This window comes from Takifugu rubripes, chromosome 22 (genome assembly GCF_901000725.2).
Source record: "Takifugu rubripes chromosome 22, fTakRub1.2, whole genome shotgun sequence".
Classification (NCBI taxonomy): Eukaryota; Metazoa; Chordata; class Actinopteri; order Tetraodontiformes; family Tetraodontidae; genus Takifugu; species Takifugu rubripes.
In genome coordinates this window covers 4981705-5001295 of record NC_042306.1, presented here as the reverse complement: position 1 = coordinate 5001295, position 19591 = coordinate 4981705, and the positions used below count along the sequence as shown (strand labels likewise).

The 19591-nt window shown below is 43.2% G+C and overlaps 4 protein-coding genes across 11 annotated transcripts; 1 reads left to right on the top strand and 3 right to left on the bottom strand.

Moving 5' to 3' along the window:
- The first annotated feature begins 5 nt into the window (after positions 1 to 5).
- LOC101071471 (elongation factor 1-delta-like) lies at positions 6 to 7991 on the top strand. Of its 6 annotated transcripts, none has more exons than XM_011616297.2 (9): positions 17 to 144; positions 1320 to 1334; positions 3251 to 3374; positions 4767 to 4823; positions 5546 to 5621; positions 5698 to 5792; positions 5875 to 6075; positions 6161 to 6355; positions 7880 to 7991. In XM_011616297.2, exons 2-9 carry the CDS (start codon positions 1321 to 1323, stop codon positions 7916 to 7918), a joined length of 801 nt encoding a protein of 266 aa, XP_011614599.1. In that variant the 5' UTR covers positions 17 to 144; position 1320; the 3' UTR covers positions 7919 to 7991. The 6 variants fall into 6 exon arrangements, with proteins under 6 accessions (XP_003975499.1, XP_011614599.1, XP_029687309.1 ...); XM_029831449.1 differs by lacking the exon at positions 1320 to 1334 and adding an exon at positions 1776 to 2380 and having other exon boundaries at positions 25 to 144; XM_003975450.3 differs by lacking the exon at positions 1320 to 1334 and having other exon boundaries at positions 6 to 144.
- On the bottom strand, positions 7979 to 11659 carry ftr87 (finTRIM family, member 87). Its single transcript, XM_011616296.2, has 7 exons — positions 10784 to 11659; positions 9667 to 9753; positions 9348 to 9581; positions 8936 to 9095; positions 8817 to 8867; positions 8648 to 8701; positions 7979 to 8573 (listed from the first exon to the last, which is right to left on the bottom strand). Exons 1-7 carry the CDS (start codon positions 11351 to 11353, stop codon positions 8047 to 8049), a joined length of 1683 nt encoding a protein of 560 aa, XP_011614598.1. The 5' UTR covers positions 11354 to 11659; the 3' UTR covers positions 7979 to 8046.
- A 457-nt stretch (positions 11660 to 12116) lies between these two features.
- On the bottom strand, positions 12117 to 15625 carry ftr67 (finTRIM family, member 67). 3 transcript variants are annotated; one of them, XM_011616294.2, is made up of 7 exons: positions 14947 to 15624; positions 14685 to 14780; positions 14270 to 14503; positions 14035 to 14194; positions 13859 to 13960; positions 12940 to 13041; positions 12117 to 12616 (listed from the first exon to the last, which is right to left on the bottom strand). In XM_011616294.2, exons 1-7 carry the CDS (start codon positions 15541 to 15543, stop codon positions 12546 to 12548), a joined length of 1362 nt encoding a protein of 453 aa, XP_011614596.1. In that variant the 5' UTR covers positions 15544 to 15624; the 3' UTR covers positions 12117 to 12545. The 3 variants fall into 3 exon arrangements, with proteins under 3 accessions (XP_011614596.1, XP_011614597.1, XP_029687311.1); XM_011616295.2 differs by having other exon boundaries at positions 12949 to 13041; XM_029831451.1 differs by lacking the exon at positions 12117 to 12616 and adding an exon at positions 13764 to 13780 and having other exon boundaries at positions 14947 to 15625.
- A 651-nt stretch (positions 15626 to 16276) lies between these two features.
- On the bottom strand, positions 16277 to 18670 carry LOC101078566 (protein THEM6-like). The gene is made up of 3 exons (XM_003975482.3): positions 18557 to 18670; positions 17562 to 18072; positions 16277 to 17415 (listed from the first exon to the last, which is right to left on the bottom strand). The coding sequence occupies exons 2-3, from the start codon at positions 18066 to 18068 to the stop codon at positions 17308 to 17310; spliced, it is 615 nt and encodes a 204-aa protein (XP_003975531.1). The 5' UTR covers positions 18069 to 18072; positions 18557 to 18670; the 3' UTR covers positions 16277 to 17307.
- Positions 18671 to 19591: the final 921 nt, after the last annotated feature.

Genomic DNA, 19591 nt, shown 5'->3' with positions numbered 1-19591 from the left:
GATCTCACCATTTCGTCGCCCCCCACCAGTTTATAAGAATAGACGAGACCCGTCACGGGGCGCTCTCTTCTCCCGTCGGATTACTCTGAAGCAGCACGCTAAGTGACACTTCCCGAGCCATAAAACGTCGATTTTCAGCCCAGAGTAAGTTCAATAAAGTTGTATTTTTCGAGCATATAAATCACAGTAGTGCTTGATTATATCTTAAATGCTCCGAAACCTTGGCTGTTAAGCGCCACGTGGTCGACAGAAGTACCGTACCAGTTGCTGCTGTCAAAAACTCCTGTAACTTTAGCTTTAGGGGAAAATGATAAAATATAATAATACCACTGTCTGTTGTCTTAAATATTTACCATTTGATTAAATACAAAATACTGACCTCTTAATTCAGGTAGTGTCAGATGACAAGTCGTTGCGAATTGAAGATATTTATAATCCCCGTTTGTGTTGGTCGAATATAGAACAAATACTCTTATGAACGTTCTAACGCACTTAATTTTATGAATATCTGGATTAGTTCTTATACTGGTTTTGAATGTTTCTAATTTTTTCTCGATTCCTACTAGCAAATGTGAGTGATTGAATCGTCTTTTTAGCAGATTGCCTTCCAGCTGTTAAACAGTGTCGCAAAATCAGTTTAATTAATCTTTTCAAATAAAAAACGCTGTAATTAGAATGCAGCAGAGAGTAGAACTGCTCGAGCAAGTTCAGACAGACTGATAAAGGAATTACATTTGAATCCTTCTGCAAATGAGGTGAAAAGTTAATCATTTCTCGGCTCCTGGTGACTACTTTTATGCATATGACCTTGCATGCACACAATTAATGCAAGCCAAATGATTCAGAGCAAAATTATTTAATAAAATAAATTCTCTCATGGAGATCAACGATTGATAATCAATAACATGACATCAGTCTGTCACAATGGTTCTGGGCACTTGCATGTTGCTTTAAAACGTAACATTTTTTCCCTGTTTCTGCAATGTCATTTTAAATTTCATGCTTTTTTTCTTGTTTTGTTTAGCATTATTGCCATCTTATTAAAAGCTTGAAGATAAAAAAAAAAGCACGATACACACGGATCTGCTGCTTTCTGAAGCGTTGTCAATAATCTAATTCCAATTTTGATTCAGTGAAGATTCATATGGGTTGAACAGTTTGTTAAAAAAACAGCAGTGCGTGAAATTTCCCCACAGGAAAACAGAAACGAGGCACATCAGGATATTCTGAATCAAAATTGAAACAAATATTGGAACATACTGACCTCTTTTATTTTTCCCCCTGACCTTTTACTGACCTTTTTGAACTATGTTTTGCAGCATGCCCAAGCGAAGGTGAGCCATACAGAATTTGACCCACATACAGTGTAATTAAATATGAAAGCTGGGGTTCCAGTGATTTGTGGTGCTGAATCACAGTTTTCACTGTTCATGACATAATTCTCTGTGGGAGGTTTGAATTGGAATCAATTCACTTGACATAATATGGTCTAAATTTTAGATTTTATTTTAAATCAAGTAAATGGCACTAACCCAGCTTTTAATTATTCTTTGCTTTTATAAATTGAAATGTGCAATTAATATATTTTTGTATTCACAAATGATATCTAGTTGAGATTTTTTTTTTTTTTTTTTAATTAAGCTGTTGTAGTTTTTGTTCCCCCAACTGAATGTACTTCAGCACATACTGGAGCCGCAGTGCTTAATGAGCGTACTTATTGGTGACTTGATACTGAACCTTATTGCTTTTTTCGCAACCTGACACAAAATCTGTAGAAAAGAAAAATGGGGGATCCTCTGCCAAACCTTCCACATGCTTTGCCTTTGGGAGATTTGTCACTGAGTAGTAACCCATCTCTGGAAAGGAGCAAAAACCCATCTCTGGAAAGGAGCATCATCAAGAGCAAAGCCCAGTTTGGAAGGGTGCGTCGACACTCCCGTTTGTCCCAGTCGGAGAGCTCTGGGGCAGAGGAGGAGTGGCTCAGCCCTTCAGCTGACGCCACCTCTTCCTATGCTCGAAGCCCTTTCCTGCAGTGTATACCGGCACAAGGCCTGATGTACCACCGCAGTGCCTTTGAGCAGGCAGAGAGCACTGACCAATGCTGGGCTCGGTCTAATAGCAATGAAGTGCTGTCATCTTCTCCACGGAGCCCAAATACTCGGAGCTACTTTGGCTCCCAGTCTGGGCTGTCCCGTAGTCTGCATCAGAACAAGGGACACCCCGCTGCTCCCATGAAATCATCTGGTACCCACCATCATCAAAGCATTAGAGGCCGAAATCGTACCTCCTCTGAGACGGAGCCCAGGGCCAAGAGCAGCAAAACACCCACCCAGAGGAAGAGAGGCCTCTCTGAGACGGAAAGCTGGACTCTGAGGGACAAGTATGACTGCTCCAACTGGGAATTGTTTAGGCATGATGTGTGTTTCTGGCTGACAAATTTAAATACAGTGTTTAATTTCAGATGGCTGCATTTTGGCCCTTTTTATTTATTTTTTTATGCTTACTTGTGTATCGTGCTTCTCGTGCCAATGGCAAATGAGTGAATAGACGATGGGTCCACGTTTGATATGCAGCTTTGGAGAGATGTTATTTTGGATGCATGTCACATTTTCCTAATGTAGCGTCCTCGTTTATTTGAATTATGTCAATCTCTTGACTCGGCAGGGCTGAACCACTCTGATTAACTCCAGTGCAGTATGTGGAGCTGCCGCGGCTAGTTAGTTTAGCTGCTATCTCCGTAGCTTGCCAAATTTGCAGTGGTTTATTTGGTGGTCTTGTATTTGCTGTAAGATGAGTCAAGAATACCACACATGTTTCACACAGCATAGTTCAGCCACCACTAAGGGGTTGTTAGTGGGTCTTAGCTGGCCCTTTGTTTAATAATCCAGACTCTGCCCATGCAGCAACTGTGTTCCACTGACTGCGGAATGTGTACATGCAGGTCTGCTGCATTCGAGTCAGCAAAATGAGACTAGCCAGAATACCTCCGTTTCATCGTTTAATTTAAGCTGATGCCTGAAGTTATATTGACTGAGATTCCTGCAATCTGCACTGTTTTGTTATAACCTCCTCTTTGCTTTCACACCTCCAACATTTCTGCTTCATGTTTAAACCGTCATGTCATGGTGGCGCGTCTAATCGACCCATGTCACTAATCGTCAATTATTGGCTGTTCTGTGGATCATGGTGCAAGTAGAAGGGCAGGATTGTCTAGTTATGTCTAACTGAATTATCTCTTTCTCTCTCTCAGTATCAACATGAGTGGACTGCAGTGCCTTGCCTCAGAGAACGTATGGTTCGATAAACACCGCTTTGATGAAGCAGAAAAACGCTTTTACGAGGGAGCCAACGGCCCTGCCCCACAGCAGCAACAGGTAAAAAAAGACCATAGGGAATTTCCATAAAATAATTAACAAACATACTAGTTGAACAGATTTTTATTTTTAGACAACATTTATTTCCATGTCCTCTCCCTTCTTTTGCTGGCGTTGGAGTGGCCGGTGGACTCCCGAATGACACACTCTGAGTCTCTGGCCTTGGAGATAAACCAATGGTTACATCACTGCTGTGGTTAAAGCAGCTGTGTGGACAAGAGTTAAGCGTCCCAGTTTAGAAGTGGCTCACCAGAGTGAGAGACAGGCCAGGTGACCGGGCAGCTGTCGCTCCTTTGGACGTCCATGGCAACAGTACCGTGGTTCTACAGAGACCGGAGCCAGGGTCAAGTCCAAGTGAAATGGAATATTTATGAAAAGATCAGGCAGTAAGGGAAGATGATGGCGTTTGTGCTAAAAATACGTCACAAGCCATCTTATAGTGAGAAGTTTACTCAGCCCCTGTGTATCACAGTGATGAATGCATCACATTTGGGAGTGATGATGGATCAGTTTCTGAAGGACCCAACTTTTACAGGAAAGGCTACAGAGCTCGGATGATTTGTCTACCTTGTGTTTTGCGGGGTTAAGTTGAAAAATGGCGCTGTCTGCTTGGATCAAAGAGCTATTGATAATGGTCCAACAGATGCCTGATTATAAAGCTTACAGGAAACCTTCAAAGCAACATGTTCACTGAATGGTGACTCAGCCAGTTTATCAACTATGACAACCCTGCTTTCTTGAAAAATATTGATCAAAAACAGAACTTGGGAGTGTTTTTATATCGCCAGCTTGCTATTGAATTTTGAGATTTAACATTCTTAAATTAAGGCTATAATGAATTCACCTGCATTTAAGCACTTTGCAGCCACAAAAACCACTATCATTGAAGCCTAGACACTACAATACTACTTTGGGTTTCTGGGAGTTTTCTGCATGGTCAGCAGTTTCAGTCGCAGATTAAAAAAAACAACAAAAAAAACGCTGGGAACAGGACGGCTGCACTGGGAGAGTTCCAGGTCATCTTGTCAGCCTGGGTTTGTGTATATTCGTATCTGTTGCCAAGGTGTGCGTAGCCTTTGATACATTAAGGCAAAGTTCCATGTCTGTACCTGGCTTTGTCATCCAACATGAATGCTTGTGTTCCTCTAATGTACAGTAACTGACTGGGATCAACAAATGGACAAATAGTTTAATTGCCCCCTCCTCTGCCAACAGCTGATAGGTTAAAGACACAACGAGCTTCTGGAGAAGGGTCTTTATTGTGATTATTTAGATTTTACTGTCGCTAGAACTGGTCTGTTGCAGCATATTTAACCCCAAACTGAACATAAAACCACAATGTGTCCTTGTGTTCCCCTTTTTGTACCTTCACCTCGTACACCACTTGTACAGGTGAAAACGGCCACGCATCAGGCCAAAGGGCGCCATCAGAAACGACAGCATAGAAACGTAAGTTGTCATCCAAACGCACTGAACCCGCCTGCATGCAGTGGCGCTGATCCAGTGTGAGAGCTGTTCCTGCAGCTGCCTGGGGTGTGCTGCAATTATCACTGCATCAACGCCTCCACCATTGCCATTTTTCGCCTTTTTATTTGCCATCCGCTACCAAAAATTGCTGTACAGTGTAAATTTGAAGGTCTTTGTCTCCCATCTTTCAAGCTTTTATAAAGATTTAATTAGGAATCCTAATTGAAACTGAAAGGAATAGTTTGTCATTTTTTAAAAATAGCTATTTCCAGTCGTTCAAACTTCATATGATCAAGTTTGGGGTTTGTCACACATTAACACAAAGTCCATCAGTGACTAACACATTACACACCATATACACACCCATCTAATATTCATAACCTGTTTTCGCTGCATTTACATGAACATTGCATGAAACGGAGGAGTGTGACGGTGTTAATACTCGCCAGAATAAAGTAAATGATCCAGAAAAATGTCAAACTGTTCCTATACTCAACTACTTGAATCAATTGTTGGGTAAGGGTAATTTGGGCTGCATGCTGCACTGCAAACGCATCTGACAGTGTGTAAGCTGTGTCCAGATCAGCTTTGTGCAATAAGAGTAGCATGTTGTGCCTTTGGCTGGCGTGTTTTCCACCTCCAGATGAGGTTGGCTATCAACACGGATGCCTACTTGTTGTTAACCATCATTCATTCTTCCAAAGTCTTCCTCACATGGGGATCAAGAGCTGGTTTCACGAATGAAGAGCCTGGAACTGGAGAACCAGAGCCTGCACAAAGGTGTGTGACTCGGCTTTAATTCGCTCGCAGAATTCATTGTCGAGTTAACCCACGCATTATTACGTTTGCCCATTAGTGGTGGAGAACATGAAGGCTGCACTACAGAAACTGGAGTCCAGAGTGGCTGTTTTGGAAAAGGCTCCTACTAAAGCGGCTGTCCCATGTGCCAAGGTAGGTGACTAAGAACATGTTAAACTTGGGAGATTGTCCAGATTTGTTTGTTTCACAACAAAAAAAACATTGTTTCTACCAGGCCGCTCCAGTCCAGGCCGCACCAGTGAAACAGGTGGCAAACGGTGACGACGACGACGATGACTTAGATTTGTTTGGCAGCGATGAAGAGGATGAGGACACAGCCCGCATCAAGCAGGAGCGTCTGGATGCCTACGCTGCCAAGAAGTCCAAGAAACCTGCCCTCATTGCCAAATCATCTATCCTGCTGGATGTGAAGCCTGTACGCAACAGCTGTGGCGTTTTATCTGGCACTGGCCATATTCACATCTGAAGATTTACAAATCCTCTCTTTATTTTTTTCTAAGTGGGACGATGAGACGGACATGTCAATGCTGGAGAAGTGCGTGCGCTCGGTGCAGATGGATGGGCTCCTGTGGGGCGCCTCCAAACTGGTGCCAGTTGGCTACGGCATCAAGAAGCTGCAGATCAACTGTGTGGTTGAAGATGACAAAGTTGGCACGGACATCCTGGAGGAGGAGATCACCAAATTCGAGGACTTTGTAAGTAACGACCCAGGTAGCATCTCATTTAGGATTGTCATGTGAGGGCTTCCCATCACCGGACAATAATGAATCAGTGCTGCAGTGTCAGATCAGTATGGGAAAGTATAAAGTAGTAGGGCTGCCGTTAAGGCGGGGAAATAACGAGGTAGATTTTTTTTCTTTTATCATGCACTTCAAGAAAAATGTCATGAATAAGGTCGACCTGTTGAGACTGTAACAACCAGAATATGTGGCTGCTTCTACAAAAAGCCTTGCAGGTAGTCAGGAGTGAAACTATACTTTGGTCTCGGCTGTAGTAGCAAAGAAATGCGACTGGGAAATGCCCAAACATCAGTTTTAGGACTTTGAAGTGACTTTGATTCCCAGCTTCCTATTAGCAGTTAAGGGAGAAGTTAAGTGAAAATGTCCTACACAGCAGTCAAGGGAGAAGGTGAGAGGAAAATAAATCCATTTTGTCTCTGTACATTTTATCCATTTGAAAACATTATACAAGCCTTATACAGAATATCTAACACTTTATATATAGATGGATAGCTAGATAGATATCTGAGATCAACTATATGTCAGAGAAATTTTACATTTTCAAATGGAATAAATTTCATAAATCCAATAGTGGACTTCCTCTTAAATGCCGAATAGTAAGCTACGAATCAGAGGCTAACTTCAGCGTCTGACGTATAGATCCACCTACACTGCATTTTGTAGAAACATTCGCATGTGCTGCTTATTAGTCTCAAGGTCAACCTCATTCGACATTAAATTTAGAATTTTTTTTCTTAATTGGATTTAGTTTATTGTCCACACTTTGACTCTTTTCCTCAAAATGCATGACAAATCTTTTCTTATTGGTGGTGCTAACTCCACTATAGGTCAGCATGCCGTACTGTGATGCTTCTGTTCTGTCCTTTTGGGGTGGAGTCTTTGGTAGCGCCTCTCTAGTATTAATACTTTTCTGTTGGACTAATGCTGTTATTTTAGACATCATGTTAACCTGATCCAAAGTTTTAATGTACACGCAAGGGGGCAGGTTACATGTTTCATTGCACATACACATTAGTTTTCTGGCTGTGTTGCATGGGGAGACAAATTCAAGAGGTCAGTAATCACATTTCTCCCCTGACCTTATGTTGCAGGCTGTGTAAATGTGGCTTAATTGTTTTAATGACATTAGTGACATCAATGGGTGCTTCCAGGCCTTAATTGAGGAACGTGGCATTGTGGCCTATAAAGACTCTGCCTGAAGTCTCCATCACGCAGTGGAGATCATTTCATACACAAACAGGAAAGAATCATCCTGGAGAAATGAAACGTCTGTAACCCTAAAGAGAAAGCAGACCGGAAAATTGAGGAAAGTCATGTGTTTAATGGTTTAGATGAGAAAACGATTAAATGGACGAAAGTGTTCTGGCTCAAACATTGTTATGCTGTAGTTGACAATCTTTTGAACGCATTTGCTATCAAATGATTAGATTAATAATGTGACACAAGTACTTTTTTTTTTTTTCTTCCCCCCCCTTGTAGGTCCAGAGTGTGGATGTCGCTGCCTTCAATAAGATCTAAAATCCTGACGGATCCACCAGTGTTGCTGCTGCTCCAGATTTGCATTAATAAAATGTCAGGTTTTGACACAAAAGTTGTTTTGTTGTTCTTAAAGGTATGGGATCCATAAGGGCACAGGTTACCAACAGTTAGAGACAGCACAGCTTAAGAGACGAGCCCAACCCCACCCAAAACCCCGGATACACAGGCTGGCTGAATGTCGTCTGGACCTTATGCAGCAGGACCGTCGCACTAGAGACATTGTAAAAAGACAACGTTCCAGCCCTAAAGTCCAGATACACACCCACCCTGCTGCTGCAGGGCGTCGTGACGGCCACGCTCTCCTTATTATGCTGAAACAAACAAGACGTGTAGGAGCAGTCCAAACTCCAGGACTTGGAGTTGTGGCCCAGCTTGCTGTCGCTGCCTCCTCCACACCGGCTCATGTTTTTGTAGCAGATGCCGATGGAAACTCCTCCGGTGCCGCTCCACTCCACCTCCCAGTAGCAGCGGCCGGCCATCCCGGCGCAGCACAGCACCTGGGCCCAGCTGGTGAAGCGAGCCGGGTGGTCCGGGTAGGGCTGCGCCTCGAAACGCGTGGTGACCTCTCTGCGACCGTCGGAGAAGCTGAGATAAGGGTTGGCCGTGTTTGGGTCCAGTGTTATGTCGCTGTAATCTGGACGGATTGGCTGTCAGACATCAGGCAGAGGTGACAGAATTCAGGAGGAGGAACGCTGGGAATGTACTCACATTGTAGAAAATCAGCTCTGGTCTTTGGGTCCAAATTGTAGGACTGGTCAGGGGCTGTTGACGCAGGACATGACGGGTGTTAAATCTCAAATGTGTAGCAGAGACAGGAGTGATCATGCCGCCGAAGCGAGAACTCAACTCGTAATAGGAAACTAAAGTGCCCTCGTACCTTTATTCTTTTCGATGCCGCTTTGATTGCTGGTTTTCTTCAGGGAAATTACTAGGAAAATTTTAAAACTAAGTCCACGTTTCTGGAAACGATTGCATTAATGGAGTTGTTAGGTGCACCTTTATCGGAGATCCTGCTCAATTCTCGATCGAGCATTTCGCCCAGACCGAGCCTGAGGTCCGTCATTGCTTCTCTCATGCTTTTGTACATCAGATAGGGAAGAGCGTCGGTGTTCGGCATCTCTATAGCCGACGCTGGGAAGTGAAGAGCTTTGCAATCCTGTAGGGCAGAGTTTGAACACCACACGATGAAGCTAACCACCGGGGTTGAGTTCAGATCATGCATCTTCTGAAAGTTGTAAGTTGTTTTTTATGAAAGGAAAAGGTCAATTTCTTTTTTCCCCCCCATATGTAGATAAAAATGATGTGTCAAGAAAAAAGTGAGGACAGTTGAACACCTCACTCCAGAGATTAAATACATCTCAAGTCTGGACAATCCTGTTCCCACTGTCTGAGCCGGGTTGCTGCGTACCTGAAGGAACCGGACGTGGTCCTCGTTGCCAGATAGTTTCAGCAGCTCGCCTTCCGCCCTCTTGAGAACTGCCATCTCCCTCTGGATCTTCTCCAGCAGCTCTTCAACCTTACCCACGGCCGCCTTCTCCTGGAGCCGGATCAGCTCCTTCACCTCGCCGCTCTGCTTCTCGATAGAGCGGATCAGTCTGGAGAAGATCCTCTCGCTCTCCTCGGCCGCCGCTTCCGCCGAGTGCTGCAAAGTTTGTCCCATTGCTCATCAAACATGTCCCAAAAAAAAAAAGTTATCAGCCACAATAGATTATAAAAGCCACACTCACCTTGATGTAGCGGACAACATATCGAAGTTCTTTCTCCGTGTCTTTCAATTTCTGCTCAGACTTCAAAGAGGCTTCCTGCAGCTTTTTCTGGGGAGGAAAAAAAACCCACAAAAGATGAGTATCGCACAGGATGCTCCTTAAGGCGCCGCAGCCCAATAGCGCTTCCACGCTTGACTGTCAAGATGGAAACTTTCGATTACACAGTCAAAAGGATCGGCTTTCACCTGCGGGGAACAGGGCTCTTTGGTCCCGCCGTCTCCATCTGATGCCGTAATATCACAGCGGCCGCGAGACCCGGTTCACACTCCTGACTCAATATTTGAAATGAAAGGCACGCTCTATCTTCAGGCACCAGAGAGCTGACCTGTTTATCAGTGCTGTCAGCAGTTCATGCAGGCTATTAGATTACCAAAAAAGCCCTAATGTCAGCGGCTACAGGGTAGATTTCCCACAAATGCACGATGGGGGATGTTGCTCATTCACAAATTCTGCTGGTTTTGTTGTTGAGTAATGCTCTAATCTCACCAACAGATTTTTTTTTTTTTTAAATTACTCTCAATTTGTAATATAAATTGGTCCTGATATTTACCCATGATTAGATCAGACATTGATGATGAGATACGGCCATCAGAGTCAATTATAGGCTTGATTTAATCGCTGCCTAATACGATTATATTGTTAAAGCACCAAGGGACTTGTAACACACACTGTATAAAGTTAAATTGATGGCAAGTTAAAGGTTAAGTTTAAAGACAATATGGCTTCTCATAATTAGTAACATTTGGGAACTTAAACAGGCACTTGGAGAAATAGAAGTTCATTAAATCTGTTCTTTCACATTTTCACCTCTAATAGGTTCCATTTAAAAAACCCTATCAAACTTCAATGGAAGAAAGTGCATGTGTTTTTATCACAAGGACTTCATTTACCACAAAAGGCCTTTTTGTTGACTCAGTCCAAATATAGAAGTCAATACATCCAGGCCAGTTTAAACAGGTCTAACCCTGGTGACGTAAAGGGGCTCAAATATGAAAATATGAAGAATCACAAATGTCAATAAAGCTTCATTTAAATGACGTTTTCAGGTGAGAAGTGAAGGTCAACACATTCAAAGCACCTGCTGTGCTGCCCTCTGCTCCTCCACCGACACGGCGTCGTGGTTCTTGTGTCTCCCCTTCACACAGTGGGAACACACGCAGTTCTGGTCGGTGCGACAGTACAGCGTCAGTAACCTGTGGTGATGGAGGCACAGGTGACCTTCCAGATCCTCCATGGCCGGGATCAACCTGTGGGCCCTCTTCCCTTGAGAGTTGGCGTCGTGGGCTCTCAGGTGAGCCGGGCAGAACGACATGACGCACAACAGGCAGGACTTGACGGCGGCGGCTGTCCGACACACGCTGCATTTCACCACCTTGGCCGGATGACGGCTCTGAGAGCCGGACTGCAGGAACTTCTCCACCACCTCGCCGAGGACCGTGTTTCTGCTCAGCAGGGGTTTGGGATTGAACACCTGTCTGCACTGGGGGCATGTGTACTGCCCCCGCTGTTGACTCCGGTTCCAGAAGTCCTCGATGCAGTCCAGGCAGTAACTGTGTCCGCAGGGGATCGTCACCGGGTCCCTCAGAACCTCCAGACACACGGAACAGCAGAACTGGTCCTGTTCGATAGAGATCGTCGCGGCTGCCATTTCTTCCTCACGGCGAACACGAGCGGAAAACTATCGATGGCCAGATGGGCGGGGCTTAAAGGTGCCAGACGCGCACCTGGATCATAATGGCTCCTCCTTCCAAAGTACCCAATCACAGAGAGGGCAAGGGAGGACAGATAAGTGTTTGGGAGGGTGCACTAAAGTAAAAATATGGACAAAACGGACTTGAAAATCAATCAATACATCATAATATAGCCTATTTCTATTTTTGGCATCACCTTAAGAACACACACTTTGGCATTAACAACTTGTGTTTATCAGAATCAGTCAGAAATATAATCCTCAATTCTTAATTGATTAATCGGAAGGCCAAAGACAGTTCTAGGATTACAAACCGATGCTGATGTGAGTTTGTTTGTTTGATCTCTCCTGGAGATGAAATCTTTAGACTGTATATAAATCATATATTTTCACTCATTTATCAGGACAGTGTTGTGGAATAAAGGATATGCTCAACAACAGAAACCAGATTAGGAAGATTGACAAATAAAACTCCATCTTTACCATTAGTTTGTGCAGTTGATACACATTGACGGCCTTTTTGGATTAACTTTGAGTGAAGTTGAGCTGAAAACAAGACAATCCTTTAAATGTACACATATCCATTTATGCCATCTGACACACAACACAAAAGCAGCATTAGTGTGTAGGCGAGCTGTTACACCTTTTAATTTAAACTACATTCGTTTATAATTAGCAACACATTTACGTCATGCAAATAAACACCAGACGGGAGAAACTGTAAATTACACAGGTGTGTTTTTAATAAAGCAATGCTGTATTCCACACATCTGTAAGGAAAAACTAGAAGCGAATGAAAAAAATAAATATAAAATTAATAATAAAACTGTAAAGTGAATCATTCTAATGGAAACTAATTCAGTCCAAAATCAAAATCTCAGTTCCTTTAAGAATGGTAATACTATAAAGTGTGTACATCTGCTCTGTAGTCTAATATCCTATATCTGCTCTAGAATGTGTTGCCGTGGTTTTATCACTGATGTGGCATTCGTCCGTCTGTAGCTGTATTGTAATAATCTGTCTTGCAGATGAGAACAAACCTACAAATGCTTAATTATGAAATCTGGTGGGCAGATTTTTAGGAGTTACGGCACTTCAGAAGACTGAGGTATGAAAACATTCAGGCGCGTTCCCGTGCATCTGAAATCCTCTATTTCCTGCGAAAGAGAGGGCGACGGCCTTGAAGGTACTTGTGTCTGGATCCTGAGGACAGTTTGGTACCTGAGAACACAAATGAGAACAGTCAGTCTGCGGCCATCTGGAGCGAAATTAGCGTAATCTCAACACATCTGAGAAGGGAAGCGCCCTTATACTTTTAAAACTTGAATTATTCTACAAAGACTCTTTAAATGAGTGCTGAGGTTGTTCCACTGAGGATGCTAAAATGACTCCAGAGAATGAAACAGTCCATCATGACAGTCTGGGAAGCCTCATCCAACAATTCTAAGAATGCAGCCGCTTCGTTTTAATGGACATGCACAAACACGTCCTGTCTGGAAAGACATTTTGTCAGGACACCGTCCACTTTTCTATTGCTCCTTTACCGTGTTTACCGAATGCAAAGGTCCTCCCAGTGGTAGGTCCTGAAGTGAGGAATGGGTTGAGAGGGTTTACAGGAATTTGGTCTAAGGCAGCAAGTGAGGTCACTGTCAACACAAAGAAATAAAAAGCACTCAGAGCAGCAGAACCTGCAGCGCTACCATCATGTCACTTGAGCCGAAAAACACACGGAAAACACATGTTCACCGATGTCCTGTCAATGTAATTAAGACTAACTCTGAGTCCAAGTACTGTACAGTTGGCTGCATTCATTTGAATGATTTCACGTGACTAATATCATTTTTTGGCAAACTAAATTAATTAAACATTTTTGTGTTTTGTGCATTTTAATACTTTGGATTCTGCACGGAGATGATTGCCAAGAACAAAAAAACGTGCCCCTTTTGGTTTTACTATTTACTAAGAGATCATGTATAATGGAATATAATACTGCCTGGTTGTTGCCATGGTGACACTAATATTTTACGTATGCATTTTACACCAAATATGTAAATTTGAAGTGCAGCTACCATTGAACGCAAAGACCTGTTTGACTGGAGTCGCCTAATTTGCCAAACAAAACAGTACAAGAGGTGGTGAGCACTTCTCTTATGAGCCTGTACAAGATGCATCTAATTCTGCATTAAACAAGTCCTCATATCTCATTTCTCCAAATGTGTTTTAAAGCAGTTTTTCCCATTTTAACCACACCACATTAGTCAGGTATTTACAAAATAACATGTAGGTTAAAAAACAGTGAAGCAACTAAATGAATCCTAATGATAGAACTTAAAAATCAAACAATTGACTTGGTTAATTCCCAACTCACCATCTGCCACCAATTATCTAGAGATGCAGAATAAGATGCATCAGTGCAACAAAATAAAAGTAGTCTTGATATTCAGCAGGAACTGATTGGCTGACCTGATGTGGCTCCAGCTTGCACAGCTGCTTGACTCTCACTGGGCTGGGTGGTTTGGAGCTCTGCAGCAGGACTCATGTGTTCAACAATCGTGACATCTCTCACTACAAAAGAAAGGCATCCCAATACAGCAGAGCCAAACAAATCAGATGTTGAGAAGCCAACCCTTAATATTTACCTCTTTTGTAGATGCTGACAAACCCTTCCTGACAGACCTCCTGCAACAGCCCTTTAAAATCCGACAGAGCCGTCATCACCGGGTCAAAGGTCATGTGAGGCTCCACAGCGACTCCGGGCAGAGTTGATAGCACAGATGGAGCTTGGAGAGTCTGGCAGCTCTGGGAGGACAAACCAGGCTTACATGCGTATTACTGTCCTGGAAACAGAGGTAGAAAAAATACGAACGACGATACCTGAAGAAACTGAATGTCGTCCTCCATCTCAGAAAGTTTGCTCAGCTCAGCCACGCATGTTTTGAGCTCGGCAATCTCCTTTTGGATGTCCTGCAGGAGCAGTTCGGCCGGTCTGACGGAGCTCTTTTCCTGGGCTTTAATCAGTTCCCGCACCTCAAACCGCTTCAGCTCGATAGACTGGATCAATTCCGAAAAGATGGTGTCGCTATTCTCAGCAGCCGCACGAGCCGAGCGCTAGAGAAGGTCAGATTAAGGCCAAAAAGTCTGATTAAAAAAAGATTATGTCATTTGCAGTCAGTGCAACAAAACAAAGCCACAATATACTCTGACCAAAAGGGTATAGGCCAAAGAAGGAAATAAGACACTTACTGTTTATGTGGTTTATTTAATGTTTAGTTTAACAGAATATAATTACAGTCAGATAGGACATGGCTTGTTTCAGCTCCTGGGCTTCCTTCTCTCGGTGCTCAATTTTCATCTGGGCATTTTGTTGCATCTCACTGATCTGCCTCTACAAGAAAAAAAACATACATTTTTAGTGTCAATGATGAAAAAGACATAATAGATCACAAGGTTACATCTCAATGTTTTTGTATTTTATTAGTCATATGGTTGTGGTCAAGTCTGGACCAGGCAAGGTTTTGTAACACACAGTAGTCTGATCTGAATCGGATTACCTGCTTCTCTCGGATTTCTACATTAGCCATCACCGTGTCGTGTCCTTTGTGCTCATCAGTCAGACACAGATAACAGATGCACAGCCCGTCCGTGCGACAGTACGCCTCCAACAACTTGTTATGCTGACTGCAAATCGTCTGTTGGAGTATTTTGGAGGCCGAGACCAGCTTGTGTTTTTTAAATGCAGCGGACTCGTAATGAGGCTGGACATGGAGCTCGCAGTAGGAGGCCAGACACACCAGGCAGGAGCGGACAGCTTTGCTTCTCCTCACTGTACACACGTCGCATTCTACGTCGACGGCCTCGACGAAGTTCTGGCTCTGAGTCGTCGCGGCCTCCTCGAGTTCAGTCTTTCTAAATTTCTCCACAACTTCGGCCAACATTGTGTTTCTGGCGAGCGCCGGCCTCGGGGTAAAGTTCTGTCGGCACTGGGGGCAGGAGAAAACCGCCAGGTACTGGTCCTGATCCCAGTAGTTCTCTATACAATCCGAACAGTAGCTGTGTCCGCAAGGGATGGTTACGGGGTTTTTTAGGACATCCAGACATATCGAACAACTGAAATGGTCCTTGTCCAGGACCACCCCGGCCTGAGCCATCACAATTGACAAACAGAACACTGAAGCTGAGCGAAAACACAGGAAACAGTGACAGACAACTGCTTTGTTTACAGGAAGTAGAGGGGCGTGTCCGATGTGACGTTACCGGAACTGAAACCATAGGGAAAGATTAATTTAAAAGAAAACACTTTATTAAGAAAATATGCTTGCATCTTTAATAAAGGTTGGTGTTTTACATCTAAAATATAAAAAAGAGGTATTACAAAAGAATTTCAAAATGTAAATAAAGGATAATATATGTAATGTAAAGGTAATTATGTTTTAATACAATAATTTTCATAGGAACCAATGAATGAAAATGATTTCCTTTGCAAATGAAACAGATTTCCTTTGCAAATGAAACAGCTATAACTAAACTCAAATCAATCTTTATTTATATGGCGTCTGTTATAATCAAAATTGTTTCTAGGCGCTTTACAGAATCCCAGGGCCTGACCCCCAACAAGCAACAGTGGCAAGGAAAAACTCCCCTTTAACAGGAAGAAACCTTGAGTAGGACAAGGCTCATGTAGGGCGACCCTCCTGCTGATGGCCAGCTGGGTAGAGAGAGAGGAGAAGGGGGAGGACAGGTAGAGGAAAGAATAGGCAGACATCATAGAAATACATTAATAATACAAGCTGCTGGTAAGAGTAGAGTGGGTCAGCAGCGTTGGAGGTCGTCAGCCAGCATACAGCTATAAAGGCGGCATTTGCACCAATAAATGACACCTTGCACAGGTTAAATCGCACTTTAATTTAAAATGACTGCAACATAAATGAGCAAACACAATAAATAAGAGTTCAGTGCATTTCTCAATTCAAATTCTAAACAGTACATGTGGACAGCACATATCTTCAAAACATAAGCAATCAGGATTTCCTATCATTCCACCAAAAGAAAGTGGGCAGCAGGTTGGACATATATCTTTATAAATTGATATTTTTTTTTAACAGAATACATTACTTTGGTCACAAATAAAGCTTTCATGCATTCAGAGGAAGGTCCCAGCCTTCAGAAAGCTGCTGCAGTAACATTGCAACTTGGACATTTCTTGTGCATTGCAGACTATGAAGTCCCCTGAAACCTAAATTGAGATTATAGGTCTTTAATGTGTCATTCTAGTAAAGAAACCTGTCTTTTTAATGTGAAAAGGATAAAACAGGACAGTTCTCTTAAATGAAATCTTCAAAAATTAAACATTCCCTTTTTCAGTGATTATCTAAAATTAGTTTATCTACTCGCTTGTTACAATTTGTGCAAAAATGCTTCCGGGGGAATAAATTCCAAGTTCAAGTATTTCAACACACCTTAATTTAACCTTATAAGAGCTCTCTGACATTTTAAATGTAAAGTACAACTTTAGGTGTAAAGAAACAGGCACTGGAAAAAAAATCAGTTCCAAAATACGCAGATGCCATTGAAATATTCAGTGGTTTATCTTTACATGCTAATCTGTAATGCAAGCAGTTTTCCAGAGTTCTAAAGCCACTTTTATAATCAGAGGCTGAATAAGCTACAAGGGTAAAACTAAGCCATTTCATCACTTTCTTCTCTGAGAAAAACTTTCAGCACGGAATACTTTATAGTTCAAGTTTTTATCTTCAAGTTAAATATATAATTGTATAATTTATACAGTGGAAAAACACAACAGGAATGATCCAACTCAGAAATGACTAAAATCTCTCTACACTGTTTGTGTGCATGTCTGTCTGCTGTATATGTGCGTGCAGTGCTTATGATATGCGAGTCGACATGGTGTGGCTTCACTTCTTCTTGTCCTCCAGGCCACACTCTGCTCTCAGCGCCTGGCTGCTGGCTGAGATGAATTTTATCCAGTGTTTGAGATCCTCAGGGAACTCAGGGCACTCAACCTGCACACAAAAGACATTTTCCATACTGCTGACAGGGAGAGAAAATCTCAATCTGGAGCTAGTTTATTGGTTTGCAGATTTCCTGATCTTAAGTGACAGAAGATACAGGCTGTAATAATAATAAAATAAGTCATTTTCCAACTCACCTTCTTTTTGCAGTTAAACTCAATAATGCTCTCCGGGCTGTGGCGCACCATATTCTGCCTGCAGAGCATAATTGCAGAGACAAAACCATCTTTCTTGGACACAAAACGCTGCTCCAAGTAAAAAGCCTTGTCATCCCATCCCAGTACTTTTGTGCGAATCTCAAAAGCCTCCCGAAAGGCCAGAGAGCGACGATAGCGTATGGTGGAGGCGCCTACCACCATTTTGGCGCCCAGTTTGAATGAGGCCATGAAGAGCCCATTTCGCATGTAGTGATGAAATCGGGCAAAGTCGCACTCTCTTAGATACCGGGAGTTGTTCATGTGGCCCATATAGTCCAAATCATGTGGCAGGACTATTCCATCAATGGTCTGCTCGGCTAGAATATCCCGTATCTGTGGTTGAAACCAAGCCTCGATGAACACCCGAGCTCCCCGTAGGAAGTACCACACATCCAGGCTGCAGAAGAGGAGGAGGGCAGCACCCAACAGCAGCAACAACAGCAGCATCTTTCTGCAACAACAGTCCAACCATAAATGACAGAAATCTCAATCAGTACAACATTTCAAAGGGAATTGCACGAGTGGCTGCAGCGTGACATATTCAGCTTCATTCAGTGCGAACGCTTACATTAAGCATATTTTTCCTGCCCCCCCAAACCGGAAAATATTGATTTGACCTCAACAATATCAGTGCAACTAAAATAAGGCGCATGTTTTTGGCTTTTAGATGTCTAGGCCTATTTCCAGAAATAAGGAAGTAGTATCATAATTACCCACATAGACCTCGAAAATAGAAAGTTGGTGCATTCGAATGGAGATGGTGCAAACTGCTGAGAGCCGGTTCTGCTAGCCTAGCCACAATTTTCCAGTCACTCTTTTCCACTCCGAAAACATTCGGAGTTCATATTTCATTTTTCAAATATTTTCGCACCAATGTCTTTATTTTCGATTAGCCTGTGTGATCGTATATCTATTTTAAGCGCTGTAAAACTTACTGTGCGTACAAACACGAGAGCTACCATGGAACACGCAATAAATGTCAGATCAGCTCGGGGGCCTGCGCATGAAGATGGCGTCACGTATTCCAATTGGCTGTAATGGAGCGGCTGCCGTAACCTTGGAAACAGAAGAAGCGATCGAAAGGAATTTGTACAGGCGATTTCAATGTTCAAAGAGAAAGCGCCTGCAAGCGAAATTCTTTTGGCCGTAGTGTACTAAAAACGATTCCACCGATTATAAATTGAAAGAAGGAACCTACAAAACCATTAATCCCGCTAAAGAGCTCTTAGTTAAACATAAACTATTCTTGTTTTCGGCAGATTTGACAAGGAGACGACTTTTCACTTGAATTATCATTGTCAACATTCAAAGCAGGTTTTGAAGACAAAACTTTTGGAAAGGTAAAATAGGTATTAATGGACCTCTTACTGTGATGTGATGATATATTTTTTTTCTCGGTACGATGGATAACAACGCTGCTTACACAACTTACGTAGATACAAGTCAATATGGTTCGACTATACACATTGCATATGACCGAAAGAACAAGATCACGGGTACAAGCGGCTGAAATGAGCTTCCTCCGTAGGGTGGCTGGGCTCTCCCTTAGAGATAGGGTGAGAAGCTCTGCCATCCGGGAGGAGCTCGGAGTAGAGTCGCTGCTCCTCCGCGTTGAGAGGAGCCAGATGGGGTGGCTTGGGCATCTAGTCAGGATGCCCCCTGGACGCCTCCCTGGTGAGGTGTTCAGGGCATGTCCCTCCGGTAGGAGACCCCCGGGGAGACCCAGGACACGTTGGAGAGACTATGCCTCTCGGCTGGCCTGGGAACGCCTGGGGATCCCTCCGGATGAGCTGGAGGAGGTAGCTGGGGAGAGGGAAGTCTGGGCTTCTCTCCTTAGGCTGCTGCCCCCGCGACCCGACCCGGATAAGCGGTAGAGAATGGATGGATGGATGGATGGACATTGATTTCGTTGTTTCATTAGTGAACTTCAACGGCCCAGCTGAAGACTGAACGAACCCAAAATACCCCTC

What these genes read in the sequence shown, in the direction of transcription:
- ftr87 (XM_011616296.2), bottom strand. Translation starts at nt 11,353, where the DNA reads ATGGCAGCCGCGACGATCTCTATCGAACAGGACCAGTTCTGCTGTTCC. An exon ending in ATGTTGTCCGCTACATCAAG is followed by an intron (nt 9,582 to 9,666) that starts GTGAGTGTGGCT and finishes CAAACTTTGCAG; the next exon opens with CACTCGGCGGAAGCGGCGGC. An exon ending in ACCACGTCCGGTTCCTTCAG is followed by an intron (nt 9,096 to 9,347) that starts GTACGCAGCAAC and finishes TCTGCCCTACAG; the next exon opens with GATTGCAAAGCTCTTCACTT.
- ftr67 (XM_011616294.2), bottom strand. Translation starts at nt 15,543, where the DNA reads ATGGCTCAGGCCGGGGTGGTCCTGGACAAGGACCATTTCAGTTGTTCG. An exon ending in ACGACATTCAGTTTCTTCAG is followed by an intron (nt 14,195 to 14,269) that starts GTATCGTCGTTC and finishes TTGTCCTCCCAG; the next exon opens with AGCTGCCAGACTCTCCAAGC. An exon ending in GCAAGCTGGAGCCACATCAG is followed by an intron (nt 13,042 to 13,858) that starts GTCAGCCAATCA and finishes TTGTGTTGACAG; the next exon opens with TGACCTCACTTGCTGCCTTA.
- LOC101078566 (XM_003975482.3), bottom strand. Translation starts at nt 18,068, where the DNA reads ATGCTGCTGTTGTTGCTGCTGTTGGGTGCTGCCCTCCTCCTCTTCTGC. An exon ending in AGTTTAACTGCAAAAAGAAG is followed by an intron (nt 17,416 to 17,561) that starts GTGAGTTGGAAA and finishes TTTTGTGTGCAG; the next exon opens with GTTGAGTGCCCTGAGTTCCC.
- LOC101071471 (XM_029831449.1), top strand. Translation starts at nt 1,785, where the DNA reads ATGGGGGATCCTCTGCCAAACCTTCCACATGCTTTGCCTTTGGGAGAT. An exon ending in CGGCTGTCCCATGTGCCAAG is followed by an intron (nt 5,793 to 5,874) that starts GTAGGTGACTAA and finishes TGTTTCTACCAG; the next exon opens with GCCGCTCCAGTCCAGGCCGC. An exon ending in TCCTGCTGGATGTGAAGCCT is followed by an intron (nt 6,076 to 6,160) that starts GTACGCAACAGC and finishes TTTTTTTCTAAG; the next exon opens with TGGGACGATGAGACGGACAT.